This window comes from Canis lupus, chromosome 27 (genome assembly GCF_003254725.2).
Source record: "Canis lupus dingo isolate Sandy chromosome 27, ASM325472v2, whole genome shotgun sequence".
NCBI classification, from domain to species: domain Eukaryota; kingdom Metazoa; phylum Chordata; class Mammalia; order Carnivora; family Canidae; genus Canis; species Canis lupus.
In genome coordinates, this window is record NC_064269.1 from 6,006,176 (window position 1) to 6,021,785 (window position 15,610).

General features: G+C 38.7%; 2 protein-coding genes across 2 annotated transcripts; both read right to left on the reverse strand.

Annotated features, from left to right (window-relative positions):
• Window positions 1–4,983: 4,983 nt before the first annotated feature.
• On the reverse strand, window positions 4,984–5,907 carry LOC112678174 (olfactory receptor 8S1-like). Its single transcript, XM_025477267.1, has one exon. It carries the CDS (start codon window positions 5,905–5,907, stop codon window positions 4,984–4,986), a length of 924 nt encoding a protein of 307 aa, XP_025333052.1.
• An 8,545-nt stretch (window positions 5,908–14,452) lies between these two features.
• LOC112678173 (olfactory receptor 8S1-like) lies at window positions 14,453–15,388 on the reverse strand. The gene has a single exon (XM_025477266.1). It carries the CDS (start codon window positions 15,386–15,388, stop codon window positions 14,453–14,455), a length of 936 nt encoding a protein of 311 aa, XP_025333051.1.
• Window positions 15,389–15,610: the final 222 nt, after the last annotated feature.

Sequence of the window (15,610 nt, forward strand, 5' to 3'; positions counted from 1 at the left end):
GTTGTGATCTCAGGGTCATGAGACTGAGCCCTGAGTTGGGCTCCACTGTCAGCATGGAATCTGCTTCAGATTCTTTCTCTCTCTCCCTCTGACCTGCCTGCTTGTGTGCACTCTCTCACAAATAAATAAATAAATAAATCTTTAAAAAATAATAGTATAATCAGAGTTAAAATTGAATTGAAAATGTTTGATCTGGTTTAGCTCTTTATCTAATTTTATTTTTTAAGTTTTTATTTAAATTTCAGCTAGTTAACATATAATGTAATATTAATTTCTGGTACGTAAGAGTGATTTAACACTTACATCACCCAGTGCTCTTCAGGCCAAGTGCTCTCCTTAATCCCTGTCCTCTAGTTATCCCCTCAACCATCTCCCCTCTGGTAACCATCAGTTTGTTCTCTACAGTTAAGAATCTATTTTTTTCCTTTCTCTCTCTCCCCCCACCCATGATTGTTCTGTTTCTTAAATTCAACATATGAATGAAATCATATGGTATTTATTGTTCTCTGATTTATTTCACTTAACATTCTCTCCAGCTCAATCCATGTCCTTGAAAGTGGCAAGATTTCGTCCTTTTTTATGGTACAGTAGTATTCCACTGTACTTATATACCACATCTTCCTTATCCACCCACCAGTCAATGGGCACTTGGGCTATTTCCCTATTTTGGCTATTGTAGATAATGCTGTTATAAATATTTGGGTGCATGGATCCCTTTGAATTAATATATTGGCAGTCTTTATAGCTCTTTATTTTAAATGTCTTTGTAGCTCTTTATTTTAAATGAGAAAATATACAGGTGCCTATGTGGCTCAGTTGATTAAGCATCTGACTTTTGATTTGGGCTAAGGCCATGATCTTGGAGTGATGAGATAAAGCCCCATACTGGGTGCCATTTTCAGTAGGGAGTCTGCTTGTTCATCTCCCTCTGCCCTTCCCCCTGCTTTCTCTCTCTTCTCTCTCTCTAAAAAAAAATAAGTTAAAAAATAAATCTTTTAAAAAAGTCCTCAACCTCTGCACTCCTTTTTACTTTCTTCTTTCTTATTCTAAATCTGAACACCTTGAGAGTGTTGTATGAACTTACTGCCTTCCTTTGTGTATCCTATTTACTCAACATTTTGCAGTCTGGCTTCCAACCACTACCACTGCTACTGTTACTGATTTTATACATTTATGGAAGAGAATATTTCAGGGTGTGAGAAGCCAATCAGTAGGTATATACTGCCCAGGTTTAAATCGGCCCAAACCAGTTCTCAAGTCTAATCACTGAAAAACTCATTTATATAAATGTGCATTTGCCTAAAATTTCTACTAGCAAATTAGATTTCACATATGAAGGGTAGGTTCAATTGCTCTGGGGACTGGACCCATTCTTAACACTGTTTTTATTTTTCATTTTTTTTCCTTTTAGCATTTTCAGGATTTTAAAATCTGATACCTCTAATGCAATAGACCAACAAATATTGTAGATTCTTTAAGCAGCAAGGTCATGCAAATAGATTCCTTAAGAACATGCGAATAGACAACTCTAAGTAGCAAAGCTGAAGATGAATTCATCTGGAGAACATTCTCTTCTAAGTTGGGAGACAAAAATTATAGTTTATCTTGTTTTTTTGGCTGACATAATGGGTGTAAAAAGCAAAACACAGGTGAAAGGAGATTGAAGTTTACCATCTCCTCATCAAGACTTGAAGACTACTGCCTCTAGCTTTGGTTTTCTTTTTCAACATTACTTTGGCTATTCAAGGTCTTTTCTGGTTCCATACACATTTTAGGATTATTTGTTTCAACTCTGTGAGAAATATTGATGGCATTTTGATAGGGATTGCACTGAATGTGTAAATTGCTTTGGGTAGCATAGACATTTTAGCAACATTTGTTCTTCTAATCCATGGGCATGGACTGTTTTTCCATTTCTTTGTGTCTTCCTCAATTTCTTTCATAAGTGTTCTATAGCTTTCAGACAATTACAGATTTCAAGCTGTATTACAGAGCTGTAATCAAAACAGTAGATTGCTGGCACAAAAATAGATACACAGATCAATGGAAAAGAATAGAGAACCCAGAAATGGACCCTCAACTTTATGGTCAAATGATCTTCAACAAAGCAGGAAATAATATCCAGTGAAAAATAGACAGTCTCTTCAACAAATGGTGTTGGGAAAACTGGACAGCCACATGCAGAAGAATGAAACTGAGCCACTCTCTTAAGCCGTACACAAAAAGTAAATTCAAAATGGGTGAAAGACCTAAATGCAACACAGGAATCCATCAAAATCCTAGAAGAAAAACAGGCAGCAAACTCTTTGACCTCAGCCACAGAAATTTCTTGCTAGACATGTCTCAGAGGTGAAGGAAACAAAACCAAAAATGAACTATTGGGAGTTCATCAAGAAAGCAAAGGAAATAATAACAAAACTAAAAGGCAACCTATGGAATGGGAAAGGATATTCCCAAGTGACATATCATAAAGGGCTAGTATCCAACATGTATGAAGAGTTTATCAAGCTCAACACTCAAAAAACAAAAAAAATCCAGTTAAGAAATGGGAAGAAGACATAAACAGACATTTCTCCAAAGAAAACATATAAATGGCCAACAAACACATGAAAAATGCTCAACATCACTCAGCATTAGGGAAATACAAATCAAAACCAAATGAGATACCACCTCATGCTGGTCAAAACACCCAAAATTAACAACTCAGGAAACAGCAGATGCTGGCAAGGACATGGAGAAAGGGGAACCCTTTTACCTTGTTGGTGGGAATGCAAACTGGTGTAGGCCCTTTGAAAAACAGTATGGAGGTTCTCAAAAAGTTAAAAATAGAACTATAATGTAACTCAGCAATTGCATTACTAGGTATGTAAAGAGCAATTCAAAGTGGTACATGTACACCAATGTTTATTGCAGCAATGTCCATGATAGCCAAAATATGGAAAAGAGCCCAGATGTCCACCAACAGATGAATGGATAAAGAACATCTGGTACTCTCTCTCTCTCACACACACACACACACACCCCATACGAATATAACTCAGCCATCAAAAAGAAAGAAATCTTGCCACTTGTAGTGACATGGATGGAACTAGAGGGTATTACAATAAGCAAAATAAGTCAGTCAGAGAAAGACAAATACCATATAATTTCACTCATATGTGGAGTTTAAGAAACAAAACAGATGAACATAGGGGAAGGGAAGGAAAAATAAATGAAGATAAAAACAGAAAGGGAGGCAAACCATAAAAGACTCTTAACTTTAGGACACAAACTGAGGGTTGCCAGAGGGGAGGTGGGTGGGGAGATAGGTAATTGAGTGATGGTATTAAGGAGGGCACTTGATGTAATGAGCATGGGGTATTATATGCAACTGATGAATTGCTAAATTCTATACTTGGAACTAATAATACACTATATGTTAACTAAATTGAATTAAAAAAATTAAAAGACTTGAAGATGGAATATTTTAAGTTTTTGGCATTTTGAATAACTTCATTTATGTAAAGTTCAAGAACAGGCTAAGGTAATAGTTTTCCTTCTTCTAGCTTTGTTTTTTGTTATATAAGACCATGATCCCTAGATCTGAAGGTGCTCGGACAAGTGTTTTGTGCCAGTCTCAGCCTATGGATAGTTTAAACTGTTGGCTAGAAATGTCTAGGCCCCATGAGCTTCCCACAGTCTTCCCTTTCCAAACCAATTTTATGACTGGGTGGCTCCTTGTGGTTCTTATTATGACTGGAGATGCCCTTCAGCAACAGTCATCAGGAAACTTGGGAAAAATAAAGATTTATTACTTACAGGATCTAGAAATTACATAGATCCCTGGGCCCGCATGGTGAGGTGTTAGGGGTATGGAGAGGGAGAGATTGCCTGGTTTCTCTTTTATTTTAGGGTGAAGGGTGGCAGCCTGAAGTTTCTTGGGTTCTCTCTGTGATGGTGAATTTTAACACAAGAGTGGGAATTCATAAGAGATGAATCTTTGTATTTCCTTAAAATATTTATTTATTAAAATATTTTATTTATTTATTTATTCATAAAAGACACAGAGAGAGGCAGAGACACAGGTGTAAGGAGAAGCAGGCTCCCTGTGGGGAGCCTGATGAGGGTCTTGATCCCAGGAAGGGAGGATCATGACCTGAGCCAAAGGCAGATGCTCAACCACTGAGCCACCCGGGTGCCCAAATTTTTTATTTTTTATATCAGTGTTGCATTATTGGTTTTCTTTCTTTTGAATATATTCTACAGAATTATATCATTTTTTCTAGATGTTTTTGAGTGACTACATCTTTCATTTATTTCTCAATTCTGTTTTTTTTTTTTTTTGTTTTTTTGACTTCTTAATTTGTGGTATTAGTTCCTTTATCCCTCTTTTCGTATGTTACCTTTTGTTGTCTTTCTAATGCTTGGATTTGAGCTTTTAGAAACTTAAATTTGTTTCTTGTTTACTAATGAGTAAGGAGAGATCGATTAAGATAATGGTTATACTGGCAATGTTTTGTAACTTTAGTATATAATGTTCTCATGTTTGTAATACTCTATATAGAGTTTTGAATATTTTGTTGACATGGGATTTTTTCTATTTACCAATGTTTTATTTAAAAACTTACCAGAAGTTGGGATTTGCAAAAGTTACCTTCAATTTAATAAATGCCTTTGTTTTTAGTTCTTTCCACAACTCCTCCTAGTCAGATGCTGAATCGCCTGAAATGATCATCGTATCTTTTCAACCTAATTATTTTGTTGTCTTATCCATTTGTCTTGTGGAAAATTGTCTTCACATTCCCTTCCAACCAATGGAGCACAGACTTTCCAAATAAGGAGCCCTAGTCAAGAACTAATGCCTTAGAATAATAGTCAAGCTCTATTTAGACAAGCTCTGGAATCTTTCTTCCAAATGATGTGACACGGTGTGTAGGAGAAGGTGGGAACAAAAAAAGAAATGCAAAGGAACACAGTCTTTGTAACTGTGTCTTTGTTCACTACTTAGAGATATTTCCCCAGTGTCCTTCTCACAGCCGCCTTCACCTCTTTATTCTTTAAGCTGTAGATGAGGGGATTCAGCAGGGGTGTGACTGCACTGTACTGCAAGGAGATGAGAAAATCCAGGGAGGAACCTGAGGGAGGCATGAGATAACAAAGAAAACCTGAGCCAAAGAACAAGGTCACTGCAATGAGGTGGGAGGAGCAGGTGGAGAAGGTCTTGCTTCTGCCTGAGGTGGAGCTGATGCTCAGGATGGTGGAGATGATGCGAGCATAGGAGAAGAAGATTGGGAGGAAGGTCCCAAGCCCATGCAATAAACTGGAGGACAGCAGGATATCGGTAGTGATGGAGATATCCGAACAAGACAGAGGGAAAAGGGCAGGCAGCTCACAGGTGTAGTGGTGTATGGTTTGGGCCTCACAGAAGTCCAGGTTAATAGCCAAGAGCACAATGACAAATGCATTGAGACAGGCCAGACCCCATGAGATCAACACCAGCTTCACACAGAACTGGCCGCTCATCACCTGGCCATAGAGCAGTGGGTGGCAGATGGCAGCATAGCGGTCATAGGCCATCACCGAGAGCAGACAAGCTTCAGTCCCTGAAGAGAAAAACACAAAGAACACCTGGGTGAGGCAGCCCTCCACTGAGATGGTTTTCTTCTCAGACAGAAGGTCCTTCAGGAGCTTGGGCACTGTGACAGAAGAGAAGCAGAGGTCCATGAAGGACAGGTTACTCAGGAAGAAGTACATGGGAGTGTGGAGGCGAGAATCAGCCCTGATCACTAGCAGCAGCATCAGGTTCCCCATCACAGTCAGGAGGTAGATCCCCAGGAAGAACACAAAGAGCAGAGCTTCGATGTAGGGGTCGTCGGACAGCCCAATGAGAATGAACTCCGTGATGGTGCTGTGGTTCCTCCAGGCCATTTGTGGAGGGGGTTTCCTTGGAATAAGATAGAAAAAGGAGTGATATCACTCATGATTGTTCCCACTTTTTAGGGGATAATCATGTCATCTTATATATCCCTCCCCCACTGCTTAGTCTGACCTTGTGCTCAGACCTCTCAAGGCTGCCCTCGCTGTATATCAGGAAGAGTTTTTATCCTTCCTCATTCAGTATTCATGTTCTTTAGAGAATTCTATTCCTGTTTCATAGGAATTTACCTGATAAATAACATTGCTGGCTCACTTACACATTAGTCTTATTGACTTTTCACTTCATGCTCCAAAATTCAGAAATCCTTACAATCATGTGTCCAAAACCATTATATGACATATCCACAGTGAATGTACTAAACCTTTTCTCTTCTTGTCATTCTTCTTATTCAAAATATCAAGTTACTTACTTCCTAAACAGCACTTTAAACTTTAATAGTTTTTATTAGTATATAGAGTGTTTCCAAAAATTTTATTTGTTCTTACAACAATTTTTGGTGTATTTTATGAACAGAAATTTATCCCATTTTACCCCTGAGGAATATGCTACTGAGCTCCATTGAGAACCAGTAGAAAGCCAGGAAATAAACTTTTCCAAATTCTCATCCCAGTGGCTAGGCCTGGTTCCAGGAATAAAGACCACTTTTCTTGCTTTGACATTCAGATTTTTCTCATTTGTCCTTAACCTATTTTTTAGCTTTTTTGGCCCCTTTTGATACTAGAAGGGCCTATTTATTTGTATGTCTTTGATTACATTTTTTTCTCCTTTCAGATGTTCTCCTTCTTTAATCCACTGACCCAAATTTTCATATGCTTTCTAGCTTCCTCTCAAATCCGAGTATTTCCTTGTCAAGTATAGTTAAAAGCCTGATTCTATTAATAACTCTATCATCCCGGGCTCAAGCTCATCTTAGACCCAAGTCTAGGTTACCTGTGTCCCTGTGCAAACAGTGCACTCTGTTCCTTCGGGTGACGTCAGCTAGATCCAGTGGTGGTGAAGTATAAACAGTTGGAGAATTTACTTTTGAGAATCCTGCATGGATAAAAATGTAAACATGGTTGAAAGCACACATTTTACTTGGAATCTACTCAAGTGAAGTGGAATGAAAAGTTTGTTCTGTGCTCTTCAAAGATTAGAGAACACCAAGTATTTGTAGGTAGGACTATATTGAAAATGGTTTCTACTTTTCTACTTTTACTCGTAAGGGGTTATTTGACCACGGGATCTTTGGAGAGTTCAGGGTCTCATCTAAGAAGCCTGTAGCATTTTTGAAAAACTATTTTTCGGTGATGTGCTAACATCTGCATTTTGTGTAGATGAAGGCAGCAGCTGTTTGTATCATATGATCTTGGGATATCATCCTCCTCCTCATCCTAAAGAGAAACTCAAACTGAGTCCAGGCATTTCTTTAATGACCAAGGACAAAGTCTTCCATTTAATTTTACATTACATTACAAGCATGAAAATAAATCAGTTTCAACCAGGAAAATGAACATCAGCTTTCATTTACTATTTAGAATGAAAGACATTGGCTTTATTTCATACTGACATGAGAGAGACTGATGCCAGATTTACATGTAGACAAGAACAAAGGACTAAAATTAAACAAGGGGTAGCTTATTATGTAAATAAGAGGATATCAGAAGTGTTCTAGACACATCCAAAAACCACACTGGTTTTTGGATATATTTGGAAAGAAGTGAATGAAGGGTGGTTTGGAAGGTCAGTTTCCAAGCGACTTGAGGCTTGCTGGGGCTGCATGCCATGTCCTGACCTTATATTCATGAGGAAGAATTTGAAAGGGGAGAAGGATATCAGTGCTGGAAGCGGGAGGAAACCAAATGTCAATTTAATCCACTTGAAACTATTCTCATTGCTGTCCTCTCCAGTATCTCTCACACTATTCACATTGTCATAGTGGTGACTAGATGGAAAGGTTGTTCTAATAATAGAAAAAATACAACTAGAAGTCTGTGCAAGCAAGGAAATAAGTAGCTTCAACAAGTCAACATCTATTTCTGATATTTCATTCCAGGTGTCAGCTTTCTGCAGTCTTTGGGGATCCTGACAAATAAGAGGATTTATGTCTATGCTTGAGATGTCCATGTCACCAATGTTATAAGGGAGTGAAGACAGATCTTTCTAAGATCTTTCCAAAGCATCTGAGACAAATGAACATTAACAGAGACATCAGGGGCCAATCCAGAGAAGGAGGTGGCCTATGAAGGGGTGAGAAGTTTCCATCATAAGCTGGGAAAGAAGAATGGGTTGAACAGGAGTCTCAGGATCTAGTACTAGTAGGATGTATCCGGAAGTTCTGCAGATGGAGTAAAGATGGAGCATGGTGAGCAAAATTAAAACACATATAGAACTTGTTAGGAAAAAATGGGGGATATCCAATACGTTGGAGGGTATTACCATGCTCTTGGCTTTTCCTGGAGGAGGCAGCTCTTGTGTATTCTGGCTTTCCCATTCAAATAGACACATCATAGGTAAAGTCTCCCCATAAGAGAACCTATGTCTGACCCTTGACAGAACAGATAGCGATTTCTTCTTGCTGTCAGTGGATAATAGGCATCAGAATAGTTCAAACTTTAGAAACATTGAGGATGCCAGGATATCAAGATTATTTACTGAATACCTTAGCCTAGAGTAGTGTCATTCTGCAATGCAGGCCACTATATGGAAGGACAAGAATATCTTTAAAGAAGTTCCTATTTCCAACTGGCATATACTTCATTAAAACTTCCTCACATCATCAGATCTAGTAACCTGCCATCTCTTCATTTATTTCCTCTGAAATTCTAAATACTGTCTTAAGAATAATACATAAAGAAAGAACAATCTAACAGAACCAATCAGAGGCCATCTGTGCTTATGCAGCCGTAGGCTGGGTTTGGCACCCAGGGGAAGCTGGGCCAATGCTTTGTATTCTCTGAAGTCTAGTCTGAAACCAAGTTCTGGACTCACTAATTAACACAGTTTTCAGTTAACTAGAAAGGTAAACAGTAAGAGGCACAGGGGACTATTTGAAATTTCTGAATTAAAGTAATTATTTAAAGACTAAAAGAGAATTTTATTAGGCTAGTAGAAACTGGAGAATAAGAAAAGCATTTTTAAATCTCTCTCTCTCTCTGTAGTGTGTGTGTGTGTGTGTATATATATATGTGTGTGTGTGTAGATGAATATATGTACTATTTTTTGGGTAAGATTTGTTGAGGATTTTTGCATCTATATAATTTTATTATAGTGTCTTTATCTGGTTTTAGAATCAGATAATGCTGGCTTTGTAAAATGAATGTGGAAGTATCCCCTCCTTTTCTATTTTTTGGGAAGAGTTTGAAAAGAATTGTCATTAGTTCCTTAAATGTTTGGTAGAATTCACCAGTGAAGCCATCTGGTATTGTATTTTTTTGTTGTTGTTGACTCGTGTTTTTTGTGGCTAGCTTAAACATTTGGAATTTAAACAACATGCCCTTTTTACTTGATATATAATTGACATGAAACATTTTTTTCAGGTGTACAACATAATGATTCAATATTCATATATATTATAACATGATCACCACAATAAGTGTAGTTGACGTCCCACTATATATAGTTACAAAAAATGTTTTTCCTTGAGAACTTACTTTTAAAATCTAGTCTCGATAACTTTTGAATGTATAATACAGTATTCTTTTTTTTTTTTAAGATTTTACTTATTTATTTGAGACAGAGAGAGAATGAGCACTGAGGAGGGGCAGAAGGAGAGAAAGACAGAGAAGCAGACTCCCTACTGAGCAGGAAGCCTGATGCGAGCTGATCCCAGGACCCGGGGATCATGACCTGAGCCAAAGGAAGACGCTTAACTCACTGAGCCACCAAGGCTCCCTTACAATATAGTATTCTTATAGTCACCAGGCTGTACATTACATCCCAAAGACTTATTTATTTTATAACTGGAAATTTGTACCTTTTGACCACCTATACCCATTTTGCCCACCCTCTACCCTCTGGCTTCCAGCAATCACCAATCTGCTCTTTAGGAGTTATTTTTTAATTTTATTTATTTATTTATTTATTTATTTATTTTTTTAGGAGTTATTTTTTAAATTGAAATATATTTGACATATAACATTGTATAAATTTAAAGTGTACAACATATTACTTTGATACATTTATGTAATATTATTGCCATTGTAGTGGTAATTTGCACCTCTGTCATGTTACATTATAGTACCATACTGTTGATTATATTCACTGTACTGTGTATAGATCTCTAGGATTTACTTACTACTTGTTGCAAGGTTGTATCTTTATTTATTTAAAAATATTTTATTTATTCATTTGACAGGAGAGAAAAAAAAAGAAAGAACACAGCAGTGGGGAGGGGCAGAGGGACAAGGAGGGGGAGAAGCAGGCTCTCTGCTGAGCAGGAAGCCTGATGTGGGGCTCAATCCCAGGACCCCAGGACCATGACCTGAGGTGAAGGTAGACTCTTAACCGACTGAAACACTCAGGCGCCCCAAGGTTGTATCTTTAATTTTTTTTTTTTTTTAAGTAGGCTCCGTACTCAACCTGGGGCTTGAACTCATGACCCTGAGATCAAGAGTCACATGTTCTATCAACTGAGCCAGCCAGGTACCCCAGAGGGTTGTATCTTTAAATAACATCTGTCCTATTTCCCAAGCTCCCATCTTCTAGGAACCATCATTTATTCTGTTTTTATGACTTTGGCTTTTTTAGATCCCATATATAAGTGATATACAGTATTTGTCTTTCTCTGTCTGACTTATCTCACTTAACACAAAGTAGTCAAGATTCATTTATGTTGTTACAAATGGCAGGATGCCCCTTTCTTACGGCTGAATAACATTCAATTGTATACATATACCACATCTTCCTTATCAATTTATTTCTTGATGGACACTTAGATTGCCTCCATATCTTAGCTATTATGAATAATGTTGAAGTAAACACAGAATTGCATATATCTCTTTGATATCCTATTTTCATTTCCTTTGGGTATCTATCAAGGAGTGGGATTGCTGGATTATATGGTAGATCTCTTCTTACTTTTTTTTTTCTTTTTTTTTAATTTATTTTTTATTGGTGTTCAATTTACTAACATACAGAATAACCCCCAGTGCCCATCACCCATTCACTCCCACCCCCCGCCCTCCTCCCCTTCTACCACCCCTAGTTCGTTTCCCAGAGTTAGCAGTCTTCTTACTTTTTTTGAGGAACCTCTGTGATGTTTTCCATAGTGTCTGAACAAGTTTATATTCCCACAGCATAAATACCCTACATTTGGTAATATCTACCAATAATGGCATCAGACACCTTTTACAAGGCTTAGTAAGAGATAGCAGAACCTATATTGTTACTACTAGTTATAATAAACCCTCTCCTTCCCTGCTTATATACAAAGTTTGGGATTGGAACAAATTGGAGAGGGTGTTCATTTCATTGGCCTTTCCAGGAAGTTTAGTGTTTTTGTGAGAAGCCATTTCCTTCTTTTCTCATGAGGGAAGGAAGGATTGCTTTTCTTTTGTAGAATCCAAATGAATGGGGTCCTAAGAGAAATGCTCACAAAAACAGATAATGCCTGCAAAGCGGAAGAGACTGAGATCTCAGTCCTGTTAGACATGTTTCAGAAGTAGACTTGCTGATCTTTCCGCTATGCCTCTCTGAGCCAGAGAGAGAAGAATTGGAAAAGCTGACAGATGGGGGTGGGAGTGGGATGGGTGTGAGAGGTGTGAGTGTGTGTGTAGATATACAGCAGCCAGCCTATCCACTGTTTAGCATGGCAAGGATACATGAATTTCCTTGGCAGGGGGAGTCAATTGGTCATCTTGGTAGAAAGCTGATTTTGGACCCTAATTGTCACATCTAGGATGGTTGTTAGGGAGTTTCCCTTGGCAACAAGGAGCTGTGGGGTGCTGCAGGTATAGGAGAAGAGGCAGGAGAGAGGAGAGTGAACAGGAGTCAAATCTTCTGAGTCAGGGAACTTGCAGAGGCGGATCACACTTGATTTTAGCCAAAAGGCCAAGAAGTGAGGCACTGAGAAGGATTAGCAGGATCTTACAAAGAATTCCCATGTGCCTCCACCAAAGCCAGTTTGTATAAAGTCTGTCCTGAGGTTGTTTTTATTTTTTATTTTTTTTTTGGGGGGCGGTCAGCCATTGATAACTAGAAAATAAGTGACAATCAACAGTGAGAAAATAACAATAGGGCAAATTACAGGAATTTTTTTTTTTGTTCCCTCTGCCTTTTTTGTCCTCCAGATTGGGAGAACTGACCTTGAGGAGGTGGTAGAGGGGATGTGTATGGGCCAGATTAAGCCTCTTCAGAATTGTGAGATCCCAGCTCAAACCTGCATTTGGAGAAGGAGAGGAGTGAGACTTTAATGAGATATATGTCTTATATTAGAATGTGCATATATTAAACAAAGTGATCAGAACATTAAGGATCTGCTGATATATCTTTAAATGTAAGGAAATGGAGATTATAGATCCCAGTTGAATTAAGTAACTAGAAAAAAATCAGTTTCATGTGTATTTGCCATGGAGTTGGGACTACTTGGTAAATGGATTACATTAAAATCTTCATGTGCAAAGGACAGTAGAAGAAAGTATACCCAAATATGGGTGATGGAATTATTTTTGATAACTACCATCTTTTCTTTAACCTATCTGCTTCTTTAATATAACTTAAAAAATTGGGGCAGCCCAGGTGGCTCAGCGGTTTAGCGCTGCCTTCAGCCCAGTGTGTGATCCTGGAGACCCGGAATCGAGTCCCACGTCAGGCTCCTTGCATGGCGCCTCTGTCTCTGCCTCTCTCTGTGTCTCTCATGAATAAATAAATTAAATTTTTAAAAAAATTGGAAATGCAGTTGTGTTCTTAATTAGTGCATGATTCAGTACCTGATATGCTTTATGATAACATATGTTTATGAAAAAATGAAGTAAAATAGAACTACTGTATTTTAACCTATTAATCAAAATGATGTGGGGTCATCTAATGCGAGTCAAGGAAGAATTCTTGAGACATCGTATGGTGTAACTTAGTGAGTTTATTTAAGTAGCACTGCGACAGGACCCATGGACAGAAAGAATTGTACTTTTGGTGTGTGAGGCTGGTGGTTATCTATTTAGTAACCAAAGGGAAGAGGGCCTGCAGGGAGTATCAGGTTACAAAAGTTTTTTCAAATTTGTTTAAATTCCTACTCATAAAACTACTTTTGTGACATTCTTCTGATGCTTATCATCAGTTCAATATTAACTATCTGTGAGATATATAAGCAGTAGTGAGACCCTAAAAGAGTGTAGTAACCAGAACATGCCTGATACTTATTGAAACTATGCAGGCTGTAAATCAGCCTTCCTGGCTAAGGGTAAACATTTTCCTGCTCCTGTCCCTCATCAATAACATGTATTATTGGGGGTTTCATTAATTATGTTAATAAATAACATTGAACGAGTATAAGCTACCACATTTTAAAACAATCTATTTTGAGGAAAGTCATAAATGGTATAGAAAATTTTCTCAGAAGATACAGATTTGGTTATATATATATATATATATATATATATATATATATATATATATTGCATATTTCATAAACCCATGCTAGAATATACGAAAAGGAAATTACTTCAAAACAATTGACTCAAAACCCTTGCTTTCCCCAAATGGACTAAATGAACAAAAAAAGCTTGAAGGAGGTGAATTGTTGCAGAAGGCTACATTTTCCTGTATTACCTAGAATGAGCGACGTCTTCCCTCATGTTCCAACTTCCAAGTAACAGAACAATAGAGTTCTTGGTATCACCCAAATCAATGACCTGCTAATTGTGCTGTCCAGAATTTTAGCACTTTTGTCTAACTGCAAAGCTTCCTCTTCAGTTGCCTCCACAGACCTCAAGTCAACTTTCTTTCCTGACATTCAACACTTTTTGGTAAATCTTACAATGTTCAGTGCCTTTCAGTACATTTAATCCTAAAAAATAATCCAATACACACACATTGTTTTACTCAGTATCAATGAAACAACAGAAGAATGAATTATGATTAAAACTTTTAATCAACATGAGTATATATTCCATGATCTGCCTTTGAGCAGGATTTAATCTGAACCACATTCCCCTACCCTGACCCCACGCTCAAGGTACCTATGTGCCTCTTTTCTCTCTTTTTTTAAAGATTTTATTTATTTGACAGAAAGACAGAGAAAGAGGGAGAGAGAGAGAGAGAGAGAGAGAGAACAAGCAGGTGAAGCAGCAGGCAGAGGGGAGGGAGAAGTAGACTCATCACAGAGCAGGAAGCTGGAAGGGGGGCTCAATCTCAGGACCCTGAGATCATGACCTGAGCTGAAGGTAGATGCTTAACTGACTGAGCCACCCGGGTGCCCCTCTGTGCCTCTTTCATAAGCTCTTCTCTGGTATCTTTTAGCATCTAAAACAGTAAACCATCAGGAAGATTGTAGTATCAATTCAACAGATATCCTGAAGCCTGTAGTTGTTTCCTAATTGGTCATCTCTTTGTAGTTTGCTACCTGTGCCATTGCAAACACTTTCCCAAGGTTCTTCTTAGAGCTGCCTTTACTTCTTTGTTTTTCAGGCTGTAAATGAGGGGATTCACTAGGGGAGTGATCACACCATACTGTATGGAGAAGATCAGCTCCAGAGGTGAGCCTGAGGTTGGTATGAGATGACGGAGGAAAGCTGAGCCATAGAAGAAGCTCACTGCAGTGAGGTGGGAGGAGCAGGTGGAGAAGGCCTTGCTTCTGCCCAAGGAGGAGCTGATGCTCAGGATGGTGGAGACAATGCGTGCATAAGAGAAGAATATCAGGAAGAATGTACCAAAGCCATGCAAGAGTGTGGAACAGAGCAGGACAGTGAGGTTGGTAGAGACATCAGAGCAGGACAAAGGGAAGAGGGAGGGCAGCTCACAGCTGTAGTGGGGGATGGTATGGGCCTCACAGAAGTTCAAGTTCATAGCCAGGGGGATGTTGATAACTGCATCCAGGAAACCTAGGCTCCATGAAGCCCATACCAGCCTCACACACAGCTGGTTGCTCATCATGCGGCTGTAGAGCAGAGGGTGGCAGATGGCTGCATAGCGGTCATAGGCCATGGCAGAGAGCAGGAAAATTTCTGTTCCTCCAACGTCAAACACAAAGAAGGCTTGAGTCAGGCATCCTTCTATTGAAATGATTTTCCTTTTAGATAGGAGGTTCTCCAGCATCTTGGGCACAGTGACCGAGGAAAAGCAGAGGTCTAGGAAGGACAGGTTACTCAGGAAGAAGTACATGGGTGTGTGGAGGTGGAAATCAGCACTGATCACCAGCAGCATTGCCAGGTTCCCCATCACAGTCAGGAGATAAATCCCCAGGAAGAGCACAAAGAGCAGAGCCTGGACTTTGGGGTCAGCAGACAGCCCGAGGAGGATGAACTCAGTGCTGGTGCTGTGGTTTCTCAAGGCCATTTAGAGAGCACGTTTCCTAGAAATAAATATAGGATGGACTCAAAACTTGTCTTGATTACACCCAATTACAGAATTAGGGACCTCCTTTTATGTTCCCACTCTTAATTATTTAGGTTTCACATATGCCCTTATCAACTATCTAGAATCCCCTCTTCCCTGTCTAGTATTTGGTTTCAAAGTCTCTATGATATTGCCATATAGTTGTTAATTTTACTTTAAAGA